At 36.3% G+C, this 25,723-nt stretch overlaps 1 protein-coding gene across 6 annotated transcripts in view; it reads left to right on the top strand.

Annotated features, from left to right (window-relative positions):
- The window catches only part of KIZ (kizuna centrosomal protein), a 212,402-nt gene that overhangs the window by 144,439 nt on the left and 42,240 nt on the right, over positions 1-25,723 (top strand). For all 6 annotated transcript variants that reach the window (XM_020986871.2, XM_020986896.2, XM_020986877.2 and 3 more), the window contains 3 exons: positions 3,119-3,266; positions 24,274-24,439; positions 25,338-25,403. In XM_020986871.2, the coding sequence (XP_020842530.1) occupies positions 3,119-3,266; positions 24,274-24,439; positions 25,338-25,403 (380 nt within the window). The remainder of the gene's footprint in view (positions 1-3,118; positions 3,267-24,273; positions 24,440-25,337; positions 25,404-25,723) is intronic.

Here is a 25,723-nt window from a genome sequence, read left to right as displayed (position 1 = left end):
CTTTCAGGCAATTCTAGGTTGCCTGCTTTTCCTTTCCTTTAGCTTTCTTCAGCTCCTTTTAGATGGGTGCTGCAGGGTGTTTATCTGCCTGGGGCCCCCTGCAGTGTTGTCTCCCTCGTTTCTGCTAATGCAGTGGGAGATTCCTTTGCCGGTAGAGTGCCAAGGCACCTGGTGGTTTTCTGAGCTGGTTTCCACTGGTTCCACCTGCCCTCACTGAGGCACTCGGAGGTCCAGGTGTTGGTGTCCTGTTACCACCTGGGCTTCAGGATTTCTTCACAATTGGAGGCTGCAGGGCTCACAGCTCAGGTGGTTGTTGGAATCAGCAAGGCCAGGGCTTTAGAAAGCCTTTAGGTTGTTTTCTTCACCTCCTTTCAGATGAATGCTGCAGAGTACTTATCTGCCTGGGGACCCTTTTAGTTCTGCCTCCCTTATTTTTGCTGAGGCACTGGGAGACCCATTTGCTGGTCTGCTACGCTGCTGCTCCCCATCTTTCTTCTAGTTCAGGTGTTCCAGGGTTTTTTTCCTCGGGTGATATTTTCTGGGTTTTCAGAGGTTGATAGGGGAGAGTGAAAGCAACTACCTTTTCACTCTTCCATCTTGGTTCCCGGAAGCGGAAGTCCTTGGGTAAGAATTAATTGAGTTCTTTAAGAGTTAGAACTGGCTATCAGAAATAAAAGTCCAGTTTTGTAGTTCCATTTATCTTTTATTTGGTGTATGACCATGTACAAGTAATTTAGCATCATTTTTTCTTAGTTTATTTGTGAGTGAGCAGAGCAATCATAAATAAAGAGGTCTCTTTTAGGCTAGGCCTTATGACAATAACTGTACCTTAAAGGGATCACTTTCCTACAAAGTCTGATCTTCAGTTTTTTGGGTCTACAAATTAATTTTTATCAGTTCACCCAAGAGAGATGACCATAATCAATTGCTTTACTGTAATTGAACTCACAAAAAACTGATTTAGAAATCAAAATACTAATTAATTAAGTTTGGTAAATTAGTACAGAATTGAACATTTTGGGTAATAAGTATTGGTAATTTATAATCTGCAGTATTTTCCACAAATGAAATAATCAGTCTTTAAAGAGAAAAATTGTTTTAGTTCTTTTTATAGCATTAGAAAATAAGATGTTTTCCTAACACCTCCCCCAATCACAAAATAAAATACCTGAAATTTAAAAAAATTTTACCATTTTACATATTTATGATTAAATAACTTGATATCTCTGTTAAAAAAAACTCTGTTTAGTTGTGTTTAAATAATTAGCATACCCCTGTCTCCTTATAGTCAAACTATTCTAATAATACCAAGCTCCTGGGAATGCTTGCTCAGCAAGTAACAAAATTCCTTTCATCTTAAACCTCTTTCTTTTTTACTCCTTCCATCTTGTGTTCTTCAGAAAGAAATAACACCCTCTTGACAACATGTTCCCCCACCATCTTTTCCATTACTGACTGTTTTTTCTCTAATACTCTCCATCTCATTGATCATGATTGAGGAGCTGCATTACTCCTTGCTTCTTAGTACCACTTTCAGACCCTAATTAATCTGTTTTGAGTTTCACACTACTCAAATTTATCATCCTATCTAAATCTTGATAGCTGCTTTCTATAACCTCCAGGACATTTCCTTCCTTTCTCATTAAGTTGAATGCATGACTCATAATCTTTCTGTCCTCCCCATCTCCCTCTTTTACACTAGGAGACATTTCTGTACATATTGATAATCTCTCAAATGTCCTAAAGGGCCTCAGTCTGTTTCTCTTCCACTTGACCTCAGCTACACACAGAGATAGGCATACCTTTGATCTTGCCTTCACCTAAGTTTTACGGTTCCATGTTTATAAACTCCTAAATTCTGTTATCTAATTTTAATATTTTATTATTCCATCTTTCCCTATGACTTACCACCTCTTATATCCTGTTCTTCATTCTCATCATAATTACCATTTCCTCTATCCCTCAGCTCTTTCTACGCCGTTACCGCTACAATGACTACACTCTACTCCCTATCTTTCTCAGTCCTTTGGTAAATCTGCTCAACTGCACACCATTCTTTACCCTCTATTCCTTTGTCCCTTTTTCCTTTTGCCTATCACATATTGCCAAGCCTCTGTCCAGGAATACTGCCACCATCCTCCTTCTAAGGGCACCTACCATAGCTCCAAGGTTATGGGCTGGGGGAGGAAGTGAGTTGAATTTTACAATGCTACCTGTGTAGATAACTGCTGGGGGTGTCTGGGAGACCTGAGGAACAAGCTCTATTTCAGAAGGGGAAAAGTTGGCAGTTTGTACAGCAGAAGGATGGGGAATGTTGAGGCATAAGGGTATGGTTGTATTTGAAACAAGCTCAGATTTGACTCTTAGAGTAAGGATGAGATGCTTCCCATTTATCTACCCTCTGATTGTTTGATCACATGCCCCTAGGGATTAGTCCTTGGAGCAAAGAGAGGAAGGCCTCCCAGGGGACCCTAACCTCCACGTTGGAGACCATTGTTCCAGAGGGAACATGCTTACAATTGTGAAATGCTGTATGCAAGGATTTGTGATGGAAAACCAATTAGAAGGTCCAGGATAGTTTTTGACACTGAGTTAAGAAGTCAAAAGGAATTTTTAAAAGTGTCTACTCAAGTATGAGAGGATACTAGAATCAGAGTAAGTAATGACCAATATGTACAGCTAAAGATGGCATCTAATTAAAGAGGAAATTACACCATTATCCTCTGGCGTTTCTATTACTTTTGATCTTGCTGTGATTTTTAGCTTTTCAAATATAGTGTTATTAATACTAGTTAATACTTTTGTGTTTAGCCTCTTAAAATAAACATAATGTTTTCATTGAAAGAAATTTGGTAAGAAAATAAACTCATCTTTTTCAGATTATATACATATGGAGGGATTAGCTATAAAGACCATGAGACTATTTTCAAAGCAGCATATTCTGATTGCAAGCAACATAATCTAGTAAGGCTCATGTCCTTTTGAACCCAAGATTAAGTTTGTATTTTGATTATTGCTGTTTTAGAAGCTTGTACTTAGTCATTTCAGGTTTCATTCTGTAAGTGATCATTAATCAATGTGACAAATTGATCACTTTTTCTGTATTTTTATTTTACAGCTCTGAAGAACTATCTAACTCCAGCCCATTAAGAGAGCAGTTATCAAAGCATGTTTCTGCCTTGAAAAAACACAATATCTCTCTCAAAGGAGAAGTAGCCAAGATGTTTGATGTCTTGATAGGAGAAAACAGTAACCAGAGTTCCATGGTTAGTAATTTTTGTAATCATTTTATACTATGCTGTTATTCATTTGGAGGTAATATGTAATATCCTTAAGAACTGTAGTAGAAAGGATAACAATCAGAAGTCTGCAGCAAAGGCTTTCGCAGCTTTTTAGGTTATAAAAGCCTTTGTATTCTATTTTGTACCCTAGAAGTCCAGCTCTTGACATAGTATCAACATGAGTCTTTGTGGGAGAACAAATAGATTGTCTGCTGCAGCCACCTTTTTACAGGGATCTAACAGTAGATGTTGCCCTTGTGAAACTCTGGGAGTGGTATAGAATACAATTTGAAAACTACTTTTCTCAACAGAATATAGACGTTCCTTTGTGCACTGTAGCTGTTGGTTATTGGCTTGGAGAATACAATAGAACTCAAGATGACTACCAAACATATTAAAGATATAAGACCCAAGTTTAAGATTTTTCTGTCTTTAGCATTGACCAAAAACTGGAGGCACGTAGGTGGCTCAGTGAATGAGCCCTGGGTCTGGAGTCAGGAAGACCTGAGTTCAAATCCAGCCTCAGACAGTGTGTGACCCTGGGCAAGTCATTTAACTTCTGTTTGCCTTAATCCACTGGAGAAGAAAGTGGCAAACCACTCCAGTATCTTTGCCAAGAAAACCTCATGAATGGTATGGTCCACAGGGTCACAGAAAGTTGACATGTCTGAACAGCAACAAAATGGAAAGTCTGTCCATAGAAGTAGACCACATTTTTAGAACGTTACTCCTATTGACAGATATTTTGACTTCTGGCTTTGATTGATTTTAAAATTAATTTGTTTTTAAATTTCCATAATTAATTTTCCCAACTTATTTTTGCACATGATTTTACTCATATCCAGAACTAGTTATTAGGATTAACAAATAAGTCAGAAATTAAACATGAAAATGAATATTATCTCCTTCAGTCTCATCATCTTAGGAGACTATCCACATTTTCAACAAAGTAACCATTGGTCAGAATATTGCTATTTTGGAATTAGCTTTCAGAGACTGTGGTCCATTTCTGACTATTCTCATTGAAGACTTTCTGTTGAAGGTAGATTTGATTGTTGAAAAATCCAGAATCATCTTAAGACAAGTCTGGTAAACAGTATTGGGCAATGCCGTTTTGTGTTGAAAATTAAATGTGACCATAAAGTACCTAAAGTTGACTACCTTACCTAGATCATAAACTGATTTTTTTTAATACAGTTTTAAGAAAAGAGTTCCACAAATGTTTTGAATGATAATTGTATCATTAGAATGACAGTATAGTTTTCCAAAGTGACTATTGTGAAGGATAGCAACTCATATTTAACTGTAAATTCCAGTGTTTTTACTTTAAAAAATACGGTATCATTACTTTGTTCTCTACTAAAACCCTTGTCAGGGTGTGGAGGTGACCCTACTTTCTCTGAAGTATACCACTTGAATTGTTAGCTTCAAGTAAGTTCTAGGGACCCAGTAACAGATTACATTTGAATGAGTTTGAAAAGGTTTATCACCAGAGGATTCACCACCAGATGATGAATTTTTTCTGATTTTAACAATTCATCAGACATGCTCAGCCTTTCATAATAGTTTAATCTGCATCAGAAGAAACAGTTCCCACATAGATAATATCATGAATTCCTAATATGTTGAAGCAAGTAGCGTTACATTGAAGTCATAGCGTCATAGCACATGCTTGTACTTTGTTGTGCATCAGATGTGCCTACTAAAATCTAATAGAAATAAAAATGTATTGGGAGTAGAAAAATCAGATAGAAACCCTCTCTAGCCAACTACATCTCTAAAGGGATTGCCTTGCCTGAACTAGCCTCCCTGAATAGCCATTCCACAATGGTCCAGGTACCCTCTGTCACCTGCACCTCCACTAAGTTTGCCTTGCCCCACCTGAGGCTAAACCCCTTTAGACAATGATAATCTACCTGAACTCCTTCCTCAACAGTTAATATTCTTACTCCTGTCCTGTCATTCTCTCCCTATCCTGGTGATTCTGAGCCTCCACTTGCCATTGTTCAAACCCGTTTCTCCATCCTCTATTCCACCTATCCATTCAGCTGGTGAGGAAGTTAACCAAATGAATGGTCCATAAAGATACAGTAAGCAAGCCAAATAGCCCACAAAGCTGAACTCCAGACCACGCTCCTTGAAATGTTTTGTACTATCTAATAAGCCTACTTCTGAAATTTATTGGAGGTGGTTTCCTACCCCATTAACAGATCTTCATTATTATTTTGTGTGATACATTCCTATGGACATTGTTAACCTACCTAAATTCATTCCTCATGATTTGATATTCATGTTCATGACCTTGGAAATTCCTTTATCTTTTCATAATCTTTTGCCATTCCTCCTCTCCCTCTGGAGTTTGCAGCTCTAAACCCTCATCTTCTTCCTCAATGTGACTACCATTATCCCCATCTCTGAGTCCTATCTCAGGTTATCAGCCCTGCACAGGCTAAATTTTCTTCTCTTCCTTATTGTGACCCAGTGTTAAACCAGTTCAAATCAAGTCCCTGGCTCTTTTATCCTATAAAAGATCTTCCGATTTTCAAACCTCAGTCTTGGATTATTCCCATAATCTGCTACATTCACTCCTGCTAATGTGCTGCTGAATGAAGCTGGAGAAAATCGTGAAACCATAATGACTGAGTGTACTACAAGTTTATGTTACATAATCTCAATTATACCTCAGTGTGGCAAGGCAATCCTTTTATGTCTCACTAGTCCATGCACCATCCACTCACCACAGAGACTTTTTCAAAGCTTTTGATCTCTCCTGAAATCTCCCATGACTCCCCCTTCCTCAAGCCTTTCATCCTAAAACCTTGTCTCATATTTTATTGAAAAAATTGAAGCCATTCACTGAGTGCCCCCTCTTAATCCATCCTCCTCATTTCACATCACCAAGATGCTTTCCATGACTATCATGGCTTACACTCTTCTCTCACATGAAGAGGTAACTCTTTCTTTGCTGAGATGAATCTCTCTACATGCACATGTGATCCTATTTCATCTCATCTTCTATATATGTACTCTCTCACTAATGTCTTCCATGTCAGTTGGCTGCTTCTGCTATCTACAAACATGCCTATGTCTCCCTCATACTCAAAAAATCCTCCTGTTTTCTTACACCTTCCTGCTCCTCCCCTCTACTATATTTTCTACAAACCAGTGACACTGGCCTCTTTACTGTTCCTAGCACTCAATATTCCATCTCCAGACTCCACATATTTTTTCTGCTAATCCTCCATGCCTGGAACTCCCTTCCTTCTCATCTCCACTGTCTTCTTTTCCTGACTTCCTTCGGGTATTTGCTAAATCACACCTTTTTGGCTCTGATATAACACAGTGAATAGAATGCTGCACCTGGAATCAGGAAGACCGGAGTTCAGATCCAACCTAAGGTACTTACTTACTAGTTGTGTGACCCTGGACAAGTCACTTAACTTCTGTTTGCACCTATTTTCTCTTCTGAAAAATGGGAAAGATAGAGTGTTCATGGGGCGGAGCCAAGATAGCAGAGTAAAAGCAGTGACTTACTTGAGGTTTCCCCCAAACCCCTCCAAGTACCTGTAAAAAAATGGCTCTAAACAAATTCTAGAGCAGCGGAACCCACAAAAAGACAGAGTGAAACAAATTTCCAGCCCAAGACAACCTCAATGGATAATTAGAAAGGTCTATCACACCAGCATGGGCACGCAGGCAAAACAGGCCTCAGTGAACCTGGAGCAGGCCACAGGGTGCTAAATCATGGGCAGCTGTGGTGGTTTCCAGACTTCTCAACCCACAAAAGCCAAAGACAACTTAGAAGGTCAGTAGAAAAAGTCTCTGACTGTGATGAGAGAGAAGCTAGGTCCCAGCCCCAGTCCTGGCACGCCCTGGGGCAGCGGCTGCTTCTGGAGCTTCTGGCCCACAGACTGAGGGGGAATTGAGTAGCTGATCAGAGGGAGATTGCAGGGATCTCTTTCCTTGGTGCTGAGGCAAGATTCTCTTCCTTTGCCTGTGCTTGGATCTGGGTCACAATTCTGGGTGACAGTCCTGGGGTGAGGAGGAGTGCTGGCATGTTGGAGTTTATAGTGGCAGTACACAGGGAATCCTCCTCACAGTTCCAAGGCAGAAAAGAGTGCTTGTGGTCACTCATAAACCAGAGAGCCCGGGCCAGGAAAGGAGTAAACACCTCACCTTTCATTATACCACCCTGGAATAACCAAAAACTTATAGGTCCCTTCAAGTTATCTCTGAAAACAGCTGCATAAAACCCCTGAAACTTGGGAAAGTACATTCTATACACTGGAAGCAGACCCCTACCTTAACAAAGCATTTAAAACTCAAGTAATTGGCTGTAATCATGAGCAAACTGCACAAAAAAAGTCAGACCATAGAATCTGTCCTTAGTGACAAAGAAGATCAAAACATACAACCAGAAGAAGACAACAAAGTCAAAGCTCCTACATCCAAAGCCTCCAAGAAAAATGTGAATCAGTCCCAGGCCATGGAAAAGCTCAAAAAGGATTTTGAGAAGCAAGAAAGAGAAGTAGAGGAAAAACTGGGAAGAGAAATGAGAATGACGCAAGAAAATCATGAAAAACATATCAACAGCTTGCTAAAGGAGACCCAGAAAAACACTAAACACCTTAAAAAACACCTTAAAAATAGCCTAACCTAAATGGCAAAAGAGGTCCAAAAAGCCAATAAGAAGAATGCCTTCAAAAGCAGAATTGACCAGATGGAAAAGGAAGTCCAAAAGCTCACTGAAGAAAATACTTCCTTAAAAATTAGAATGGAGCAATTGGAAGCTAGTGACTTTATGAGAAATCAACACATTGTAAAACAAAACCAAAAGAATGGAAAAATAGAAGACAATGTGAAATATCTCATTGGAAAAATAATTTACCTGAAAAATAGGTCCAGGAGAGAGAATTTAAAAATTATTGGATTATCTGAAAACCATGATCAAAAAGAGAGCCTAGACATCATCTTTCAAGAAGTTATCAAGGAAAACTCCCCTGATATTCTAGAACCAGAGGACAAAATAGAAATGGAAAGAATCCACCAATCACCTCCTAAAAGAGATCCCCAAAGGAAAACTCCTGGGAATATTGTAGCCAAATTCCGTAGTTCCCAGGTCAAGGAGAAAATACCACAAACAGTCAGAAAGAAACAATTCAAGTACTGTGGAAACACAATCAGGATAACACAGTATTTAGCAGCTTCTACATTAAGGGACCAAAAGGCTTGGAATATGATATTCCAGAGGTCAAAGGAGATAGGATTACAGCCAAGAATCACCTACCCAGCAAAACTGAGTATAATCCTTCAGGGGAAAAAATGGACAGGTCAGTGAAATAGAGGACTTTCAAGCATTCTTCATGAAAAGACCAGAGCTGAATAAAAAATCTGATTTTCAAATACAAGACTCAAGAGAAGCTGGAAGAGGTAAACAGGAAAGAGAAATCATAAGAGACTTACTAAGGTTGAACTTTTTACATTCCTGCATGGAAAGATGATACTTGTAACTCATGAGACCTTTGTCAGTATTGGGAGAGTTGGAGGGGGGGAAAAGTATATGTATATATAGATAGATAGAGGGCACAGGGTGAGTTGAAGATGAGTGGGTGATATCTGGAGAATAAAATTAAGGGATAAGAGAGGATTATACTGGGAGAAGGAGAAAGAGATAGGTAGAATGAGGTAAATCATCTCACATAAAACTGACAAGAAAAGGCTTTTACAGTGGAGGGGAAGTGAGGGAAGGTGAGAGGGAATGATCTTACTCTCCTTGAATTTGGCTTAAGGAGGGAATAACATACACACTCAATTGGGTATGGAGATCTATCTTACCCTACAGGAAAATAGGGGGAAAAGGGGATGGGGGGGGTGATAGAAAGGAGGGCAGATTGGGGAAGAGGGTAATCAGCAGCAAACACTTCTGAAGAGGGATAGGGTCAAAAGAGAGAATAGAATAAAGGGGGGGCAGGATAGGATAAAGGTAAATGTAGTTAGTTTTTCACAACACGACTACTATGGAAGTGTTTTGCATGACTACACATGTATAACCTGTATTGAGTTGCCTTCTCAAGAAGGTGGATGTGAAGGGAGGAAGGGAGAAAAATTTGGAGCCCAAAGTTTTAAAAACAAATGTTTAAAAATTGTTTTTGGCACAGAGCCAAGAAGGTAGAGTGAAAGCAGTGGCTTGCTTGAGCTCTCCCCCAAACCCCTCCAAATACCTATAAAAAATGGCTCTAAACAAATTCTAAAGCAGCAGAACCCACAAAAAGACAGAGTGAAACAAATTTCCAGCCCAAGACAACCTGGATGGTTGATCAGAAAGGTATATCATGCAAGGCAGGGAGAGGAGCCCAGTTTGGTGTGGGTGCTCAGGCCACAGTGAACCTGGAGCAGGCCTCAGAGGACTGAATCGCAGGTAGCTGTGCTGCTTTCCAGATTTCTCAACCCAGGAATGCCAAAGACAGCTTAGAAGGTCAGTGGGAAAAGTCTTACTACAGTGAGAGAGAAGTGTGGTGGACTCAGTCCCAGTTCCCGAGCGTGGCCCCGGGGTGGTGGCTGGTTCCGGAGCTTCTGGCCCACAGACTGAGGGGGAATCAAGTGGCTAATCAGAGGGGGATTGCAGGGATCTCTTTGCCAGTGCTGAGGCAGGAATCTCTTGCTTTGCCTGTGCTTGGATCTGGGTCACAATTCTGAGGGGCAGTTCTGGGGCGAGGAGGAGCTTGTAGTGGCAATGGAGAGGAAATTCTCCTCACAGACCAGAGCACAGGCCAGGAAAGGAGTAAACACCTCACCCCTTATCATACCACCTTGGAAGAAATGAAAATTTACAGGTCCCTAGAAGTGTCTCTGACCTTTGTCAGTTTTAGGGTAGTTGGGGGGGGGGCTATATATATATATATATATATATATATATATATATTATATATATACACATACATATATATATATAACATACACATATATATACATACACATGCATATATATATGTATGTATATGTATAGATAGATTGATAGAGGGCACAGGGTGAATTGAAGATGGATGGGTGATATCTGGAGAGATGAGAGAGGATTATACTGGGAGAAGGAGAAAGGGAAAGGTCGAATGGGGTAAATTATCTCACATAAAAGAGACAAGAAAAGGCTTTTACAGTGGAGGGGAAGTGGGGGAAAGTGAGAGGGAATGTGTGAATCTTATTCTCCTTGGATTTGGCTTAAGGAGGGAATAACATACACACTCAGTTGGGTATGGAAAGCTGTCCTACCTTACAAGAAAATAAGGGGGAAGGGGATAAGAGAGTGGAGGAATGATAGAGGGAAGGGCAGATTGGCAGAGGAAGAGGGTAATCAGAAGCAAACACTTCTAAGGAGGGACAAGGTCAAAAGAGAGAATGGAATAAAGGGGGGGTGAGATAAGATGAAGGGAAATATAGTTAATTTTTCACAACATGACTACTATGGAAGTGTTTTGCATGACTACACATGTATAACCTCTATTGAGTTGCTTGCCTTCTGAATGAGGGTGGGTGGAGCAGGAGGAAGGGAGAAAATTTGGAATCCACAGTTTTAAAAAACGAATGTTAAAAATTGTTTTCATGTGCAACTGGGAAATAAGATATACAGGCATTGGGGTATAGAAATCTGTCCTGCCATATAGGAAAACAAGAGGAAGGGGATAAGAGGGGGGAGGAGATAGAAGGGAGGGCAGATTAGGGGAAGGGGTATTTGGAATGCATGCACTCTGGGGTGGGGAGGGATGAGATGGGGAGAAAATTTGGAACTCAAAATCTTGTGGAAGTGAATGTAGAAAACTAAAAATAAATTAATGAATCTTAAAAAAAATGGGAAAAATACTTCAAAGAGTTATTGTGGAGATCAAATGAGATAATATTTGCAAAGTACTTTGCAAACCCTAAAACTCTGTAAATGCTAGGTATTATTATTATCTTCTTCAAGAAGCCTTTTCCAAATATTTTGCAAAATAAATAAAAAATACATTCAGTCTGTTAAGAAGATCTGATACATATCATTACTATCTGTATTCAAAATAAAAAAATTTGGCTAAATTTTGTTTTTTTAGTATTATTATTACCGACATATTAAACTAACATGTTATACAGCCCCCAAAAAAAGGGACTTTTCCAGTCCTCAATCTTAGTCGCTTCCCTGAGATTACCCCCAATTTATCCTGTATATATTTTGTTTTACCTAATTATTTTCTAATTGTCTCCCCTATTAAACATTGAGTTCCTTAAAAACAAGGACTATATCCATTTCTTGAAATTTTGTTCTTCACCCCTATCTTGTGAAGCTCCTAGTCCTTTTAAGGCTTAGGTCAAGTGCTACTTACCAAACAAGTTCATACCTGGTTCTCTCAGTTCTTAGTGCTCTACCTCACCTATTGCTTGCCTAATAATTACCTTGTATTTTAAATACATACATACATACATACATACATACATATATATATATATATATGTATACACACACACACGCACACAGTTATATAGTTATTTACTGATCTCTGAACATATTTTTTCCTTCTAGTATAGTATAAGCACTTTGATGTCAGGAACTATTTTAATTTTGCCTTTGTATTCCTATCACCTCACATAATTCCTGGCACATAGTAGGTGCTTAATGAATGTTTATTGAATTGGAGACTGTCTGCTAGATGATATGTTAAATTTTAAGTCTGGCACATTTATATATTATTAAATGAAATTTTTGTTGGTATACATTTTCCTTTTATTTAAAAAGAACATTTTTGAAATATCAGGTCTTAATTTACAGACAGTTGAGGGAATGACAACTATTTGTTCTCTGAAGATATATTTTAGTTTTTAGTATTTTCAGTCATGTGTTTGCTTTTAAACCGTTCTTGATACATATAATATTAATATTCAGTAGAGAAACAAGGAAAAATTAATCAGAATCTCTTTGAAGCTCAGTGTAGCCTCTTATTCTCTGTAGATTAATAGCTTGTCATAAGTGATCATTTTATCTTTTCCTTAAAATATTGTAATACCTGCTAAACCAAATTTATGACAATTTAATTTTAAGTTCAGTCTATGTATTTTGAATTTTTGTTTATTACATATAAAGTAGCTCACTACATAAAAGAATGTCATTTCTAAATGATAGCAGCATGCCTGTTTTTCTTCCTTTAAGCTTTTCCATTTGCTTTAAACTGTGGTAGAAAAAGAGATAATTATGTTTATCCAGGATATATTTCTTTGTTTCCTGTGAATTATTGGCTTATAGCATGACTCATGTGAATAAATATGCTACTTAATAGCATATCATGGTGTATCCCAGTATTCTAGTACATTAGATGGAGAAGTTAATCACTTTTTAAAACTCTATAAACTGTTAAGGAGTATGCTGTATGCCTCAGTCAATTCCAAAAAGTAAATTTAAAACTTCTGTAAAGTAAAAAGTTTTTATTTTATAGTTGCTTTATTTATAGTCCTTAACATCCCAAAAGTAAGATAGTAGTTTTATTTTACTTATAATTATTTAGGGAGTTCTTAATAGCAATGTTTTTTTTTAAATTATCAATAATCAGTCAGTCATTAAGCATTTACTAAACACTTGCAGTGTTCCAGGCACTGTGTTAAGTACTAGAGATAATAAGAAAGGCAAAGACAATCCCTGCTGTCAAGGAGCTCATAGTCTAATGGGTGTCTAAGACAACATCAAAATGTCTCTGTATAAATAGGATATATACAAGATAAATTGAAGATAATCAGTACAGGGCAATAGCTTAGGTTTTTTACTCTAACAAAGAGAGTAATTCAATACTGTTAACTAATACCAATAAGTAGTTTGATTTTCAGAATTTTTTGTAAGTTTCATTTAACTGTAGTAATAAATCAGAGAATTTCTCTTGCAAGCAATACAAATTCTAATTTAATTTTTTAATCCTTCATTTGAACATTTACTGTAACTTATTTACTTTATTTAACAGCTATATTACTATAATATTAGAACTCATTTGGCCATCCAGATTTGGGGATTCTAAAGAACACTTGATTATATTTTATGAAATGAGTGAAAACAAAGGTTCATCTGTTGCATTGGCTTTCATTTGATAGAAATCTTTGCTTATTCATTGAGATTTTGTTTTAACTTATTCCTGAAATTAAATTTATTTAATGTGTAATGCCTTATTTCCAAGGCACTATCAGAGGTATTGGGCTGTACTAAAAAGTACATAAAGCAAGATAACACTCCTCTCAGGACCTCACCACCACCACATACTTAAGTATTAAGGACACTAAACACATAATTGAAATTATTTGGTTCAGTGCATTGAAAAAGTTTTCATCTGTTTTCATGTATTCTTAATACTCTTGGGAATGCAAAAGTATTTTTCAAATTCTTTAGAATTAATATTTATTTTCCTTAATGTGAAATTTCCTTAAAGCAACTCAGAAATATTTTCTATGAAGATTATATTGGCTACATTTTCTTTGACAGGACTGCACATTTACTTTGTGTATACCTTGGTTTTTTTACTGGGAAAATGTCACAAGAATGGAAAACAAATATATGAAAAAAGTGAAAAGCAATAAAAGTAGTAGGGGTAGCTAAAATGAGGATTGGGGAAAGGATAAGACTGTTGTTTGGGACAGATGCCAGAGAGAAGACAACACTACTTAACTTTTATTTTGCTTTTCATTTTTCTGCCAAGAAGAATGATCTTTGAAGTGGAACACATGGAACAATAAAGGCTAGTAGGAAGGTGATCCTCTGCTCAAGAAGGGAAAATAGTAAGAGAGCATTTAGCAGCCCTTGATGAGTTCAAGTCACAACTTACTAGGGAACTGAAAAAATTGAGATAATGTGATTGCTGAACCATTGTCAGTAATTTCTAAAAGACTGTGGGATACAGAAGTGATAACAGCTGTGGAGAAAGGTATTTCCAGTTTTTTAAAAAAGAAAGTGTAGTCTGTAAACTCTAGTGACCCTCAACTTCTCCTAACAATGTTTTTGTGTAGTTGTGAGTCATATAAATTATAATTTACAAAGAATTAATAATCAATATCATCTAGAGGTCATTGTAGGGGCATATGGTATAGGTGAGTAAACTACAACATATAATTATGGCTAGGCATGGTGACACATATCTAATTCCTTTTACTGGGGAGGTTAAGACTGGCGGATCACTTGAGCTCAGAAGTTCTGAACTGCAGTGTATCCACACTAATTCCAGTGGCAGGTTGAAAACTCCCTGGGAGCGAGGGCCACCAGGCTGCCTAAGGGTAGGGGAACTGGTTCAGTTCAGAAATAGAGCAGGTCAAGGCTTCTGTACTGATCAGTAGTGGAAGCAAATTGAGTGGATATGCAGTTCCAGCCTGGGCAAGACTCAGTCTCAAAATCATCATCATCATCATCATCATTATAATAGGAACAACAGAAATTCAGTGCTATGCACTAGGGTAAAGAATGTTATCAAAGAGATATATTATCAAAAGAAAAGGCACTGGTTATAAGGAAAAGCAAGAGAAATGAGCCCCATAGGTTCCAATGATATTTTCTTCCACATCAAGAAAAAATAAAGGAAGGCCCTGAGCATTTTGGGAGGAATGGACAAAAACTACATAGACGGGAAGGAATAGATGTGTTGCTATCTGCATCACTGGAAGAATGTCCACATCAGTGAGATCACAGTTTCAGGTTTGAGCACATGATCTACTTGGTAGGTGATCTCTAATACAGTTCCGTAAGGGTCTATGCTTGGTGCTGTACTATCTAACATTTTTATTAATGATTTGGAGAAGGCATAGATGCCATGTTTCCCAAATTTGCAAAATGAAAAAAAAAAAAGCTAGAAAGAGACCCATGAAGTTAAAAGCAACAACAACAAAATAACAAGAGAGAGACCATTAAGAAATTTCTCTCTAAAAGTACAAGGAGAAAAAGGAGAAAGTGGAAGTCATATATGAAAAGGTGACAGAACAGGACTGAAATACCATGAACTAAACCTCACAACACACCACCTACCAGTGAATCAATGTGTTTGGGATTTTGTTGTTGTTGTTTGTTTTTGGTATGGGACTAATTTTCAGCGTGGGAGGGTGCATAAAAGGAGAGAAGATAGGAATAATATAAAGGAGAATTTGTGATGCACTCAAATCATGTCATTGGTAAACAATGAAGGGGTAAAGAACTTCTCAGGAAGAAGGGCTATGGGAAAATGAGTGATATAGCAAAGGAAGTATTGAAACAGAGGTAAGAAAGGGAGAAATCTCAATTCAGTAATGGTGGGGGATTCCATTGAAGAAGACTTCCAAGGAGAAGAGGAGAACATTCTATAATGACAGTGGGGACTTTGATAGCTAGTATTTATACTGTAAAATGGGTAAAATGTGCAGGGATTTGATATTCAGAGAGGCCATTTCCTCTGAGAAAGTGTTGTGCCTTCATTGATAGCATCTCACCTTAGGAAAATGGAATCAGAGTTCCTGGAAGCAACTAACAGCTGGAAGAGTAGGAGGACATGGACTCAAAGAGAACATTTCATGCAAATAGGAAAGAAAAAGTCATGAGGACAGGGGGTAAAAATGAACCTCATGATCAGGGACTCAGAGTCATCAGCCTCACTCAGAGAAAGGGCCATCAAACAGGAGAATGTGGGGGACTTGAGGTTGAGGGAAAGAGAGCAGTTGGGAAGTTTCCTTAAAGTAAATTAAGCAAAAAGTAAATGAAGAGACAAAATATTGTTTTTAAAGAGGAACCAAAAAAAAATCCCCAATTCAGAAAAAAATAGAGACAAATGCAGGAAGATAGAAACTTACAACTTTTAATGTAAATCGATTAAACAATACAATCAAATGAAAAAGATTGACAGGTTGGATAAGAAAATAAAAGCCCACAATCTACTGCTTACAAGAAATATATCTACAGAGTAAAAACCATTCATAGGATGAAAATGAGAAGCCAGAAAAAATTTTCCATGCCTGAAGTACACTCCTCAAAACATAGTACAATCATACTCTCAGCCGAAAACAAAAGCTCACAGCATAAGCAAGAAAAGCAAATGTATGCTGAAAGGAGCTATGGACAACAAACCAATATCAGTATTAAATTTATGTGCTCCAAGTACTTTGACATTTACAGGCATAAACAAAGAATTAACTGAATTATAAGAAGAGATGACAGTAATAAAGTAATAATAGGAGAATTATTGACAAATCTAAAAATTCAATAGAGAAAATATAGAATTCAACAAATTTCTGAAAGAATTATGTCTAAAAGACTTATGGTAGCTTCTAAATGGCACTTCAAAAGAATATACCTATTTCTCAGCCCCACATGGAATTTTGACCAAAATTGACCACATGGTAGAGCATAAAGGTATCTGAGATTGTAAAAAAAGTTAGAAATACTGAAGTGGAAAGTCAGAAATACTTAATACATTCTTTATAGACAGTAAAAACAGTAATCTGTTGAGGAAGCACAAAGACACAACCCAAGTGGGGATAAAAATGAAAGCCCAAATAATAAGTGGGTCAAAGAACAAATCATAGAAAAATAAATAATTATGTGAAAGATTATAATAAAACAATATGCCAAAAGTTCTAGGATACAACCAAAGCAGCTGTCATATCTAAACTGCATATCTAAAAAACATACGTGAACAAAATTAACAATGATGCATATTTAAAGGTGAAGAAATATACAAACCCAAAATAAGCACAAAAGAGGAGACTTAGGAATTAGTAGAGAAATAAATTGTGAACCAGACAGAATATAGCAATGATAACCAAAATTAAAAGCTAATTCTTTGAAAAGACTAACAAAATGATAAACCTTTAGACAACCTGACTGAAAATAAAATAAACAAAGTGAAATCACAACAAAATAAGATTTTAAAATTACCAAAATTTCCTATGCACAATTATATGCTAACAAAACTCAGAATACAAGAAAAATAGAGAAATACCTTAAAAATGTTAAATATCTAAACTTTTTAAAAGAGGGCCACCTGGAGACCTTGAATAGTCTAATTTAAAAAAAAAAAAAGAATAGAGCTAGCTGTAAAAGAACTACCAAAGAAAAACCTCATGTTCCTAATGGATTCCTAAGAGAAATATATGAAACTTTTAAAGAACAGTACTACACAAAATATTCCCCCAAACTAAGAAAGCACCCTATCAAACTCATTTTATGAAACAACAAAAATCTTAAATCCTAAACCGTGGAAGGATAAAGCAAAGAAGGAGAACAATGGCCCAACATCATTAATGAAGATAAACTCAAATATTTTAAATAAAACCTGGTGAGCAGACTATCACAATTCTTCCAAGAAATCATTCATTAGGACCAACTTAGACTTTTGCTAGGGAATCGAGAATGATTCAGCATTAGGAAAGTTGTAAACATAATTACATAAAAAAGATCCAAAATCACATGATTATTTCAGTAAATAAAGAAAACATTTTTGACAAAGTACAACTTTTATTTATGCTACAAGCAAACCATAAAATATAGGCATTGATGGATCCTTTTCAAACATTATAAAAATATAAAATTAAAGTCAAATATTTTATGCAAGGAAGATACATTAGAAACTTTCCCCATAAATAGAGGAGTAAAATAAGGACACTCGTCACATGATGATTTTTAGAAAGTCATAGATATTTGCAATCTACTATTTAAGACAGTAGCTTCAACAAAGTTATAGGCTACCAAGAAATCACCAGCTTTTCTATATAATAATAAAATCCAGGAGGCAATAATAGAAAGAAATCCCATGCCAAATAACTAGAAAATGCATAAAATATTTGGAGATTAGTCTACAAAAGCACACAAAATACTTGCATTCAATTACGAACTGCTCCTGAAAAAAAGATAAAGAACAGTTTAAATAGCTAGAGGAATGTTCAGTGCATGTATGTGAATTCATGCCAATATAATAAGAATAACAATACCACCAAAGTTAATTTGCGGTTTTAATGCTATGCCAGGAGCTATCAAATGGATATTTTATAAAATTAAATAAATAATAATAAAATTTGTTCAGAGAACCAAAAGATCTAGACTTTCGAGAAGTAATCAAAAAAGTTAGAGATAAAAGGGGAATAGTATTTACAGATTTCAAATTAAAAAGTAGAAACCATCAAAAATATTTGGTATTGGTATAAAGATGTGGAGTAGATCAAAGGAATAGACTAGACCAAGGAGAATCAAAAACAATGCAAATGCAATAAACTGGAAACCATAAACTACTTAGGAAAGAACTCTCCATTTCATAAAAACTGCCAGGAAAACTAGAAAGCAGTCTAGAAGAAATTAGGTTTAGACTAACATCTTAAACCACATTTTACACAATAAATTTAAAACGTGTATGACCTTATTATTAAAGATGTACTATAAAAAATAGAGGAGAGAAGCAGATCAGAACCATGAGTGATGTACATAATCTTAACCAGACAAAGAATAGAGGCAAGAATAAAACAGATAACTTTGATTACATGAAACAAAAACTTCTGCATGAACAAAATTAATGTACCATGGGTAAGGGAAGTAGTCAAACAAGAAAAAAAAATCTTTGTGTCAGATTTCTTTGATATGTTTTTTGGTATCCGAGACTGATAGATAACTTACAGATATAAGACCAAAAGCATTTTCCTAATAGATAAATGGGCCAAGAGTATGAAAAACAAATCTCTAATGAACTGAAAGCTATTTAACAACCATAAGAAAAATTATACCAGATGACTCAAAATGAGAGAAATAAAATTCAAAACAAACTTGAGGTTTCACCTCACTTTCTATAGATTGTCAAAGGTGACAAAGGACAGGGATAATCAATGTTGGAGAGCTTGAAGGGAAATTGGCATACTAGAACATCATTAGTGGAGCTGTGAATCAATACTACCGTATTGGAAATCAAGGAGGTCATTTATAAGAATGACATTTTCTTATACACCAAAATATTTAAAGTAACTTTTTATGAGGTGGTAAGAATAAAAAAAAATTAAACTCTGAAAACAAAGTAGATTCTCCTCTTTTGGGGAGTGGCTAGATAAATTTCCCTACATCTACATAATGGGATGTTATTGTAAGAAATCATGAACACAGAGAAACATGGGAAGACAGATGGACCTATGTAAGTAAGCAGAATAAAAAAAGCAATATACACAATACATACAATGACTAAATGAAAATGGAAAGCACAGCAACATAAAAAAATCAAAATTGGATGTTGGAAAATCAGGCAAAGAAAAACCATGGCTCTAATGATATTAATTGACACCTCTCCCACCCTATTCTTTTGCTGAGATGGGAGATCCATGGGTGTAGAACACTGCATATATTTTCAGACTTGTCTAATGTATTGATCAGTTTTGCTGATATTGTTCTTTAAAAATTAATTCTGTATAATATGGCCCTTGACAGGGAAGAGAGAGGAATACTGGGAGAAATTCTGGTTATATGAAAAATAAAAAATATGAGTAAAATTCACCTCAAAAATATACAAGTAGGTAAGGGATGATAAAAACCTATACTTTATATTTGGGTTTTGAAAACCTTGCAAACAGAATAAGTTATTTTCTAATTATTTTATTTAGGTGTAGGAAATACCTATTAGGACTTCATGTTATTCTTTCAGAGTACAAATTCTAAACCTAACTGAGACAAAATCAGAATTTTATTTAGAAAAGGGGCAAAAAAAGAAAGAAAAAAAGAACAAAGCAAGTGTTGCCATAGTCTGAGAAACTGGGAAGTAACAATGAAGGACTACTGGAAATCCAGAAAAGTTCACCCAATCTTTTTGTTGTTGTTGTTGTTGTTGTTTGTTTTTCTTTTGTGTTTTTGCTAGCCAATGGGGTTAAGTGACTTGCCCAGCTAGTAAGTGTTGTGTGTCTGAGGCCAAATTTGAACTCAGGTCCTCCTGAATCCAGGGCCAGTGCTCTATCTACTGTGCCACCTACCTGCCCCTCACCCAATCTTTAAAAAGTAACATATTAAAATTATCAAGTTGAAATTCTTTGAAAACAAATCTGAGAGTTGTTAAAGAATCATGTCTCCCTCAAAAAAGTGCGGATCCTAGAGGTATAAAATACCAAAAACTCCAGGCATCCATGAGATTTTAGAAGTACTCATGTATGTTTTCAGAAAAAACATAAGTATTAAATTTAAAATTATAATTTTAGTCAATGCTAAGAAATAACAGGCCTGGAGAAATTACCTGTTATGCACCTAGATTAAGTATTACAGGTAAACTTGTACACTAAAGTTATTTCTAGTGCCTTGATAAAGAAGACTCTGTCAATGGTTTGAAATGTGAAGAAATCACAGGATTTGAAACCATATGACCCGCGTTCAAATCCTGACTCTGACATCTCTAAGTTCTGTGACCTTGGGTAAGTTACTAAGCCATGCTGGATGTGTTTCCTTAACTATAGAATTAGAAACTATAGGATTAGAAAATACTGGCTTCTTAGACCCCTTCTAGCTCTAAATCTATGATTCAGTGATTCTGTGGACTCTCTAGAAAGTTGTAGTGTGCTATGGAGTTTTAGATAGTTATTTTTGTTCATATAAGAAATTATGATGTATCTTACCTGGCAATATTGGGATACCCTAAGAGCTACTGAATGATTCCATGAAAAGAAATAGGTGCTATAACATATTTACAAATTCAGACAGAGCAAAGATTGTCATTATCTATTCCCCACAAATGAATCCTACCTCACTGAATAGTATAATGAATTTTCACAGTAAAATAATATTGTTCTCAACCCTTTTTGTAATTGCAATTGTTTACTTAATGATTATATCATTCATTCTATTATTTTCATTCCACTACCCCATTGCAAGCCAGCCTTTCCTCCCTCCTTGCAATAGCATACTGGTTCTTATCTGCCTCAAGTCTTTCCTTACCTTCAGTCCATCCTCCACTCAACTGCCAAACTGATCTTCCTGAAAGGCAAGTCCAGCCATGTCACTCACACACACACACACACACACACACACACACACACACACATTTAATAAACTCCTTTAATAAACCCTGATCTTGCCCTTCCAAACCTTAATCCTGGATTACACCCACCATCCATTGCCTTCACCACTACTTATGTGTTGCTAAATGAAGGTGAAGAAAGTAATAAAACCATGATGAATGGATTGACTACAAATTTATGTTACATAATCTCAAATGGGCCCTTATTGCAACAGGGCAATCCTTTTAGACCTTCCTAAGTGACTTATTGTTCCACTCAGCACAGTGTCTTTTCCAACCTTTTCATCCCTCCTCAAATTTTTTATAACTCACTTGCCCTACCCCCACTCCCTCAACTGAGAATCTTGCCTTATATTTCAATGAAAAGAAATGCGAGGCCATTTCCTAAGAGCTCCCTCTTATCTCCTCATCTCACATCTCTCAGGTATGCTATTATCTCTTTGTTCACCTTGTCTCACAGGACAAGGTGACCCTTTTTCTTGCTAATGCAAAACTGTGTGTACAAGTGATCCCAATCCATCCCTTCTTTCCCAGTAGGTTGCCACTCTGTCATCCCTACTCTCATTTATTTTCAGTCTGTCTCCCTGACCATTAACTGTTTCATTACCACCTACAAACATGCCCATGTTTTCCCCATCCTTAAAAAAATGTCCCTTTGATTCATCCATCCATGTTAGTATTGATCCCATATCTTTCCTCACCTTTGTAATTAAACTCCTTGAGGAAGGTTGTCTAGATCAAAACGGGTGTCTACGTCCTTTCATCTCACTCCCCTCTTAGCTCTGCAGTATAGCTTCCCACCTCATCATTCAACCAAAGTTACTCCCTCCAAAGTTACCAATGATCTCTTTTTCCACCACTTAATACTATTTTTTTTCCAATTATTTTTTCAGCATTTCAGCATTCACTTCTATAAGATTTTGAGTTCCAGATTTTTTTCTTCCCTCCCCCCATCTCCAAAAGAGCAAACAATCTGATGTAGGCTATACATATACAATTATTAAACGTTTTTCCATGTTAGTCATGTTGTGAAAGAAGAGTCAAACAAAAGGGGAAAACCACAAGGAAAAAAAAAAAGATAGAATGCTTTGACCTGCATTCAGACTCCATAGTTCTTTCTCTGGATGTGGATAGCATTTTCCATCATGAGTGTTTTGGAATTGTCATAGATAGGGGTGTGAGACCTTTGGACTTCGTAGATCCGAACTTCATAGACCAGATCCCTTTAATAAAAAGATTTGGCCTGTAAAGTTTGGATTCAGTCCAAGGGCCACATGTGAGGACCTGGAGGGCCCCATGTGGCCTCAAGACCGCAGGTTCATCCACCACTATCTTAGATCATTGTATTGCTAAGAAGAACTAAGTCTATCCCAATCATCTCTTAATTACCAAATCAAGTGTAATTTTCTGTCCTCATCCTTCTTGACCTCTCTGCAGCCTTTGACACTATTGAGCACCCTCATATCCTTGATACTCTCTTTTCTCTAGGTTTTTTATGATACTGCTTTATCCTGGTTCTTTTGCCTATCTGACCATTCCTTTGCTGTGTCTTTTGCTGTATCTTAAGGACCCTAACCATGAGTGTTCCCCAAGGTTCTGTCCTTGGCTCTCTTTTTTCCCATCTATACTATTTCACTTAATCATCTCATTAGCTCCCGTGGATTTAATTACCGTCTTTGTGCTGATGATTCTCAGATCTAGCTTTATCTAGCTTTAATCTCTCTTCTGACCTCCAGTCTCACATCTCCAACTGCTGTAGAGGCCTGGAGAGACCAGTGGCTTATAAAGAAGGCAGAGAAATCCCAGAGTAGTACAGCCAGGTGAGAAATGAGGACTCCTGTATATATCTTACCAGTACATAGTTGTTTAGATGTTGTCTTCCCCATTTGACTGTGAGGTTCTTGAGAGCAGAGACTATCTTCTGCTTTCCTTTATATCCCCAGCACTTGGCACATAGTTGACCCCTAATAAATATTTATTGATTGACATGTCTATTTCAGCTCTAGAATGCTAGGATTCTGTGAAATATCAGACTCATTTCATATATGCATTTATCCTAAACTTGATCATGTATTTAATGACTTCATCAGTGTCTTTGATGATACTAGAGAGCTCACACTTACTATATATGCTATTGACATTAAAGAAAATATCTTGATAAACTGAAAGAGTAGTCACTATTAACAGAACAGTCTGTCACCTTACCAAAACCTGTATTGCTTTCTAGTAGTACTAATATCTTTTCTCTCTAACAAAATAGTCCTATTTCTGTTAGCAGAATCTTTCTAATGTATAACTTTAGGCCACAGCTACTGAGGTAAGGACTTTGACAGAAACAGCTGGGGCAACTAGAAAGTAATCTTTGTTAGTTTTATACTAACAACTATACCATATATCAAAATAATCTTCAAATGTATACATTGTCTAGACATAAAAGGTCGCAGTAGAATCAGAAGAAGGTATTGTCTTTTTACCATCTTCATTCCAAGAAAGCAGAAAATATTTAACAGAAAAGTAATCTCCTACCCAAGGCATGAAGGTATGAACTAAATCTCTAACTCACTCTCTCTCTCTCTCTCTCTCTCTCTCTCTCTCTCTCTCTCTCTCTCTCTCTCTCTCTCTCTCTCTCTCTCTCTCTCCCCCATGTATATGTACATAAATATTTTTGAATTGGTAAGGTACCATGTTCACACACAAGGGAGAATAGACCAGTCCAGATTGAGAAATAATAAATACATTGATGACCTACTCTCTGACCTAAATGGCATAGTACAATGTGTTATAGAAAATATGTTCTCAAAAAAAAAAGATAATTTTATTGTTAATGTATATTGTTTTCAAGATTGAAGTATAATGTGAAATAATAGAATTTTAACATAATTTGAAGATATTTTTGTTAACTGTCAAGCCCAAAATTATTTTTTTAACTGATGTATCACAGACCAAGAGGAATGTGGCAGGAGTTTATTTTTATTTCTTTGTGTAAATGTGTGTGTGTTTTAATATTGTAGGCTACAGCATTATTGAAAAAAGCCCTTACAGAAGAGTGTGAAGATAGGTCGTCTATTCACAGTAATGAATCATCTTGCAGCTTGCCATCTATTCTGAATGACAATAGTGAAATAAAGCAAGCAAAACATGCTCAATGGCTTGACAGCATTGGTACAAGGAAACAAGGTAACTTGTGAAAGGGTTTGTCCCCAGCAAAAATGCATTCATGTGATACCCAGTTTCTCAAGGTATATTTATAAAGTAAAACATTGAAGACTATAGAGTAGCAACATTCTAATTTTGTTGAATACATCTTTCAGTTTTGTAGTTCCCATCTGATAAATATGTCCCTTCTCATTCTAATAAGAAATGTCAGAGCTTGGTCCGTGTGTAGGGAAATATCCACCTAACTCAGTGCTATATCTTTTTCCCCTCTAAAACAGAAATATTAGATCATAATTTTGCTAAGTTTTAATTTCTGAGGAAAATAAGGTTTTTTTCAATTTATAAAATCTTAGCAGGACTTATCTTTTGTGGCCAGAATTATTACACGAAAGTGGAAATAATTCCATAAAATACCGTAATGTATTTTAAAGATCAATTAATTGAACTTGCTTCTTTTTACTACCCTAAATTTTTTTTCAATTTACCGTAGACATTATGTTATTACTTCAGAACATTTCTCATCAAAAAATAATGAGTCAGATAGTTAAGGTGTGGTACATTTTATCTATAGTAAATGGTCAAATTTTAGTCTTTTAATTTTTAATCTAAGCTAATCATAATTTTCCAATATTTTTGGTAGATGTACACTTTTGCTGCTGAAAGATAAAGAGATATAGGTTATTTTGTGTTTCAGATTCTGTCAGAACTTAGGACATTTCCATGGAAGCTTCACAGACAGAGTAGAAATATTTGACCATAAAGTTCACAGTAGGTTTCCTGTTTAAGAACAGTAATGGATAGTTTAGATCAATAAACAAGAAATAATGAAAGTGAAAAATTAAAGGGAATGGGTCTTAAAAGAAAATGAAACCAGTCTGATCAGTGTGACTTTGAAACATGTTGTCTGCTCCATTTTCAGAAGTCACTAGTGTATGTGAAGATGAGAGCAAGGAAGAAAGCTTGGTAGAAAAGATTCCTATTACAGGTAAAAGTAATGGTTGCCTAATAGTCTCAAATACAGTATCCAACCTTATTATATAATCAAAATATTCTCTTTCAGTGGCTTGTGGATCCCACTAATAGTAAATTCAGCTACTACATACTGAGCAGAGAGATTAAACATAAGATCATAAAGTAAAAGCTTATGTTAACATAAACTGAGGTTGAAAATGACTGTGTCTGTTTAATTCCTTGTAATCATGTTACACATTTAAACCATGTGAATATCCTGTCATTTAGCCTTTCAGGTCCTAGTATCTATGTTAAAAGGTCAGTCTCCATGGGGAAGATCCAGTAATTATATGG

This window comes from Phascolarctos cinereus, unplaced genomic scaffold (assembly GCF_003287225.1).
Source record: "Phascolarctos cinereus isolate Bilbo 61053 unplaced genomic scaffold, phaCin_HiC Scaffold_2;HRSCAF=192, whole genome shotgun sequence".
Lineage (NCBI taxonomy): Eukaryota > Metazoa > Chordata > Mammalia > Diprotodontia > Phascolarctidae > Phascolarctos > Phascolarctos cinereus.
This window is presented reverse-complemented; position numbering and strand designations above follow the sequence as displayed.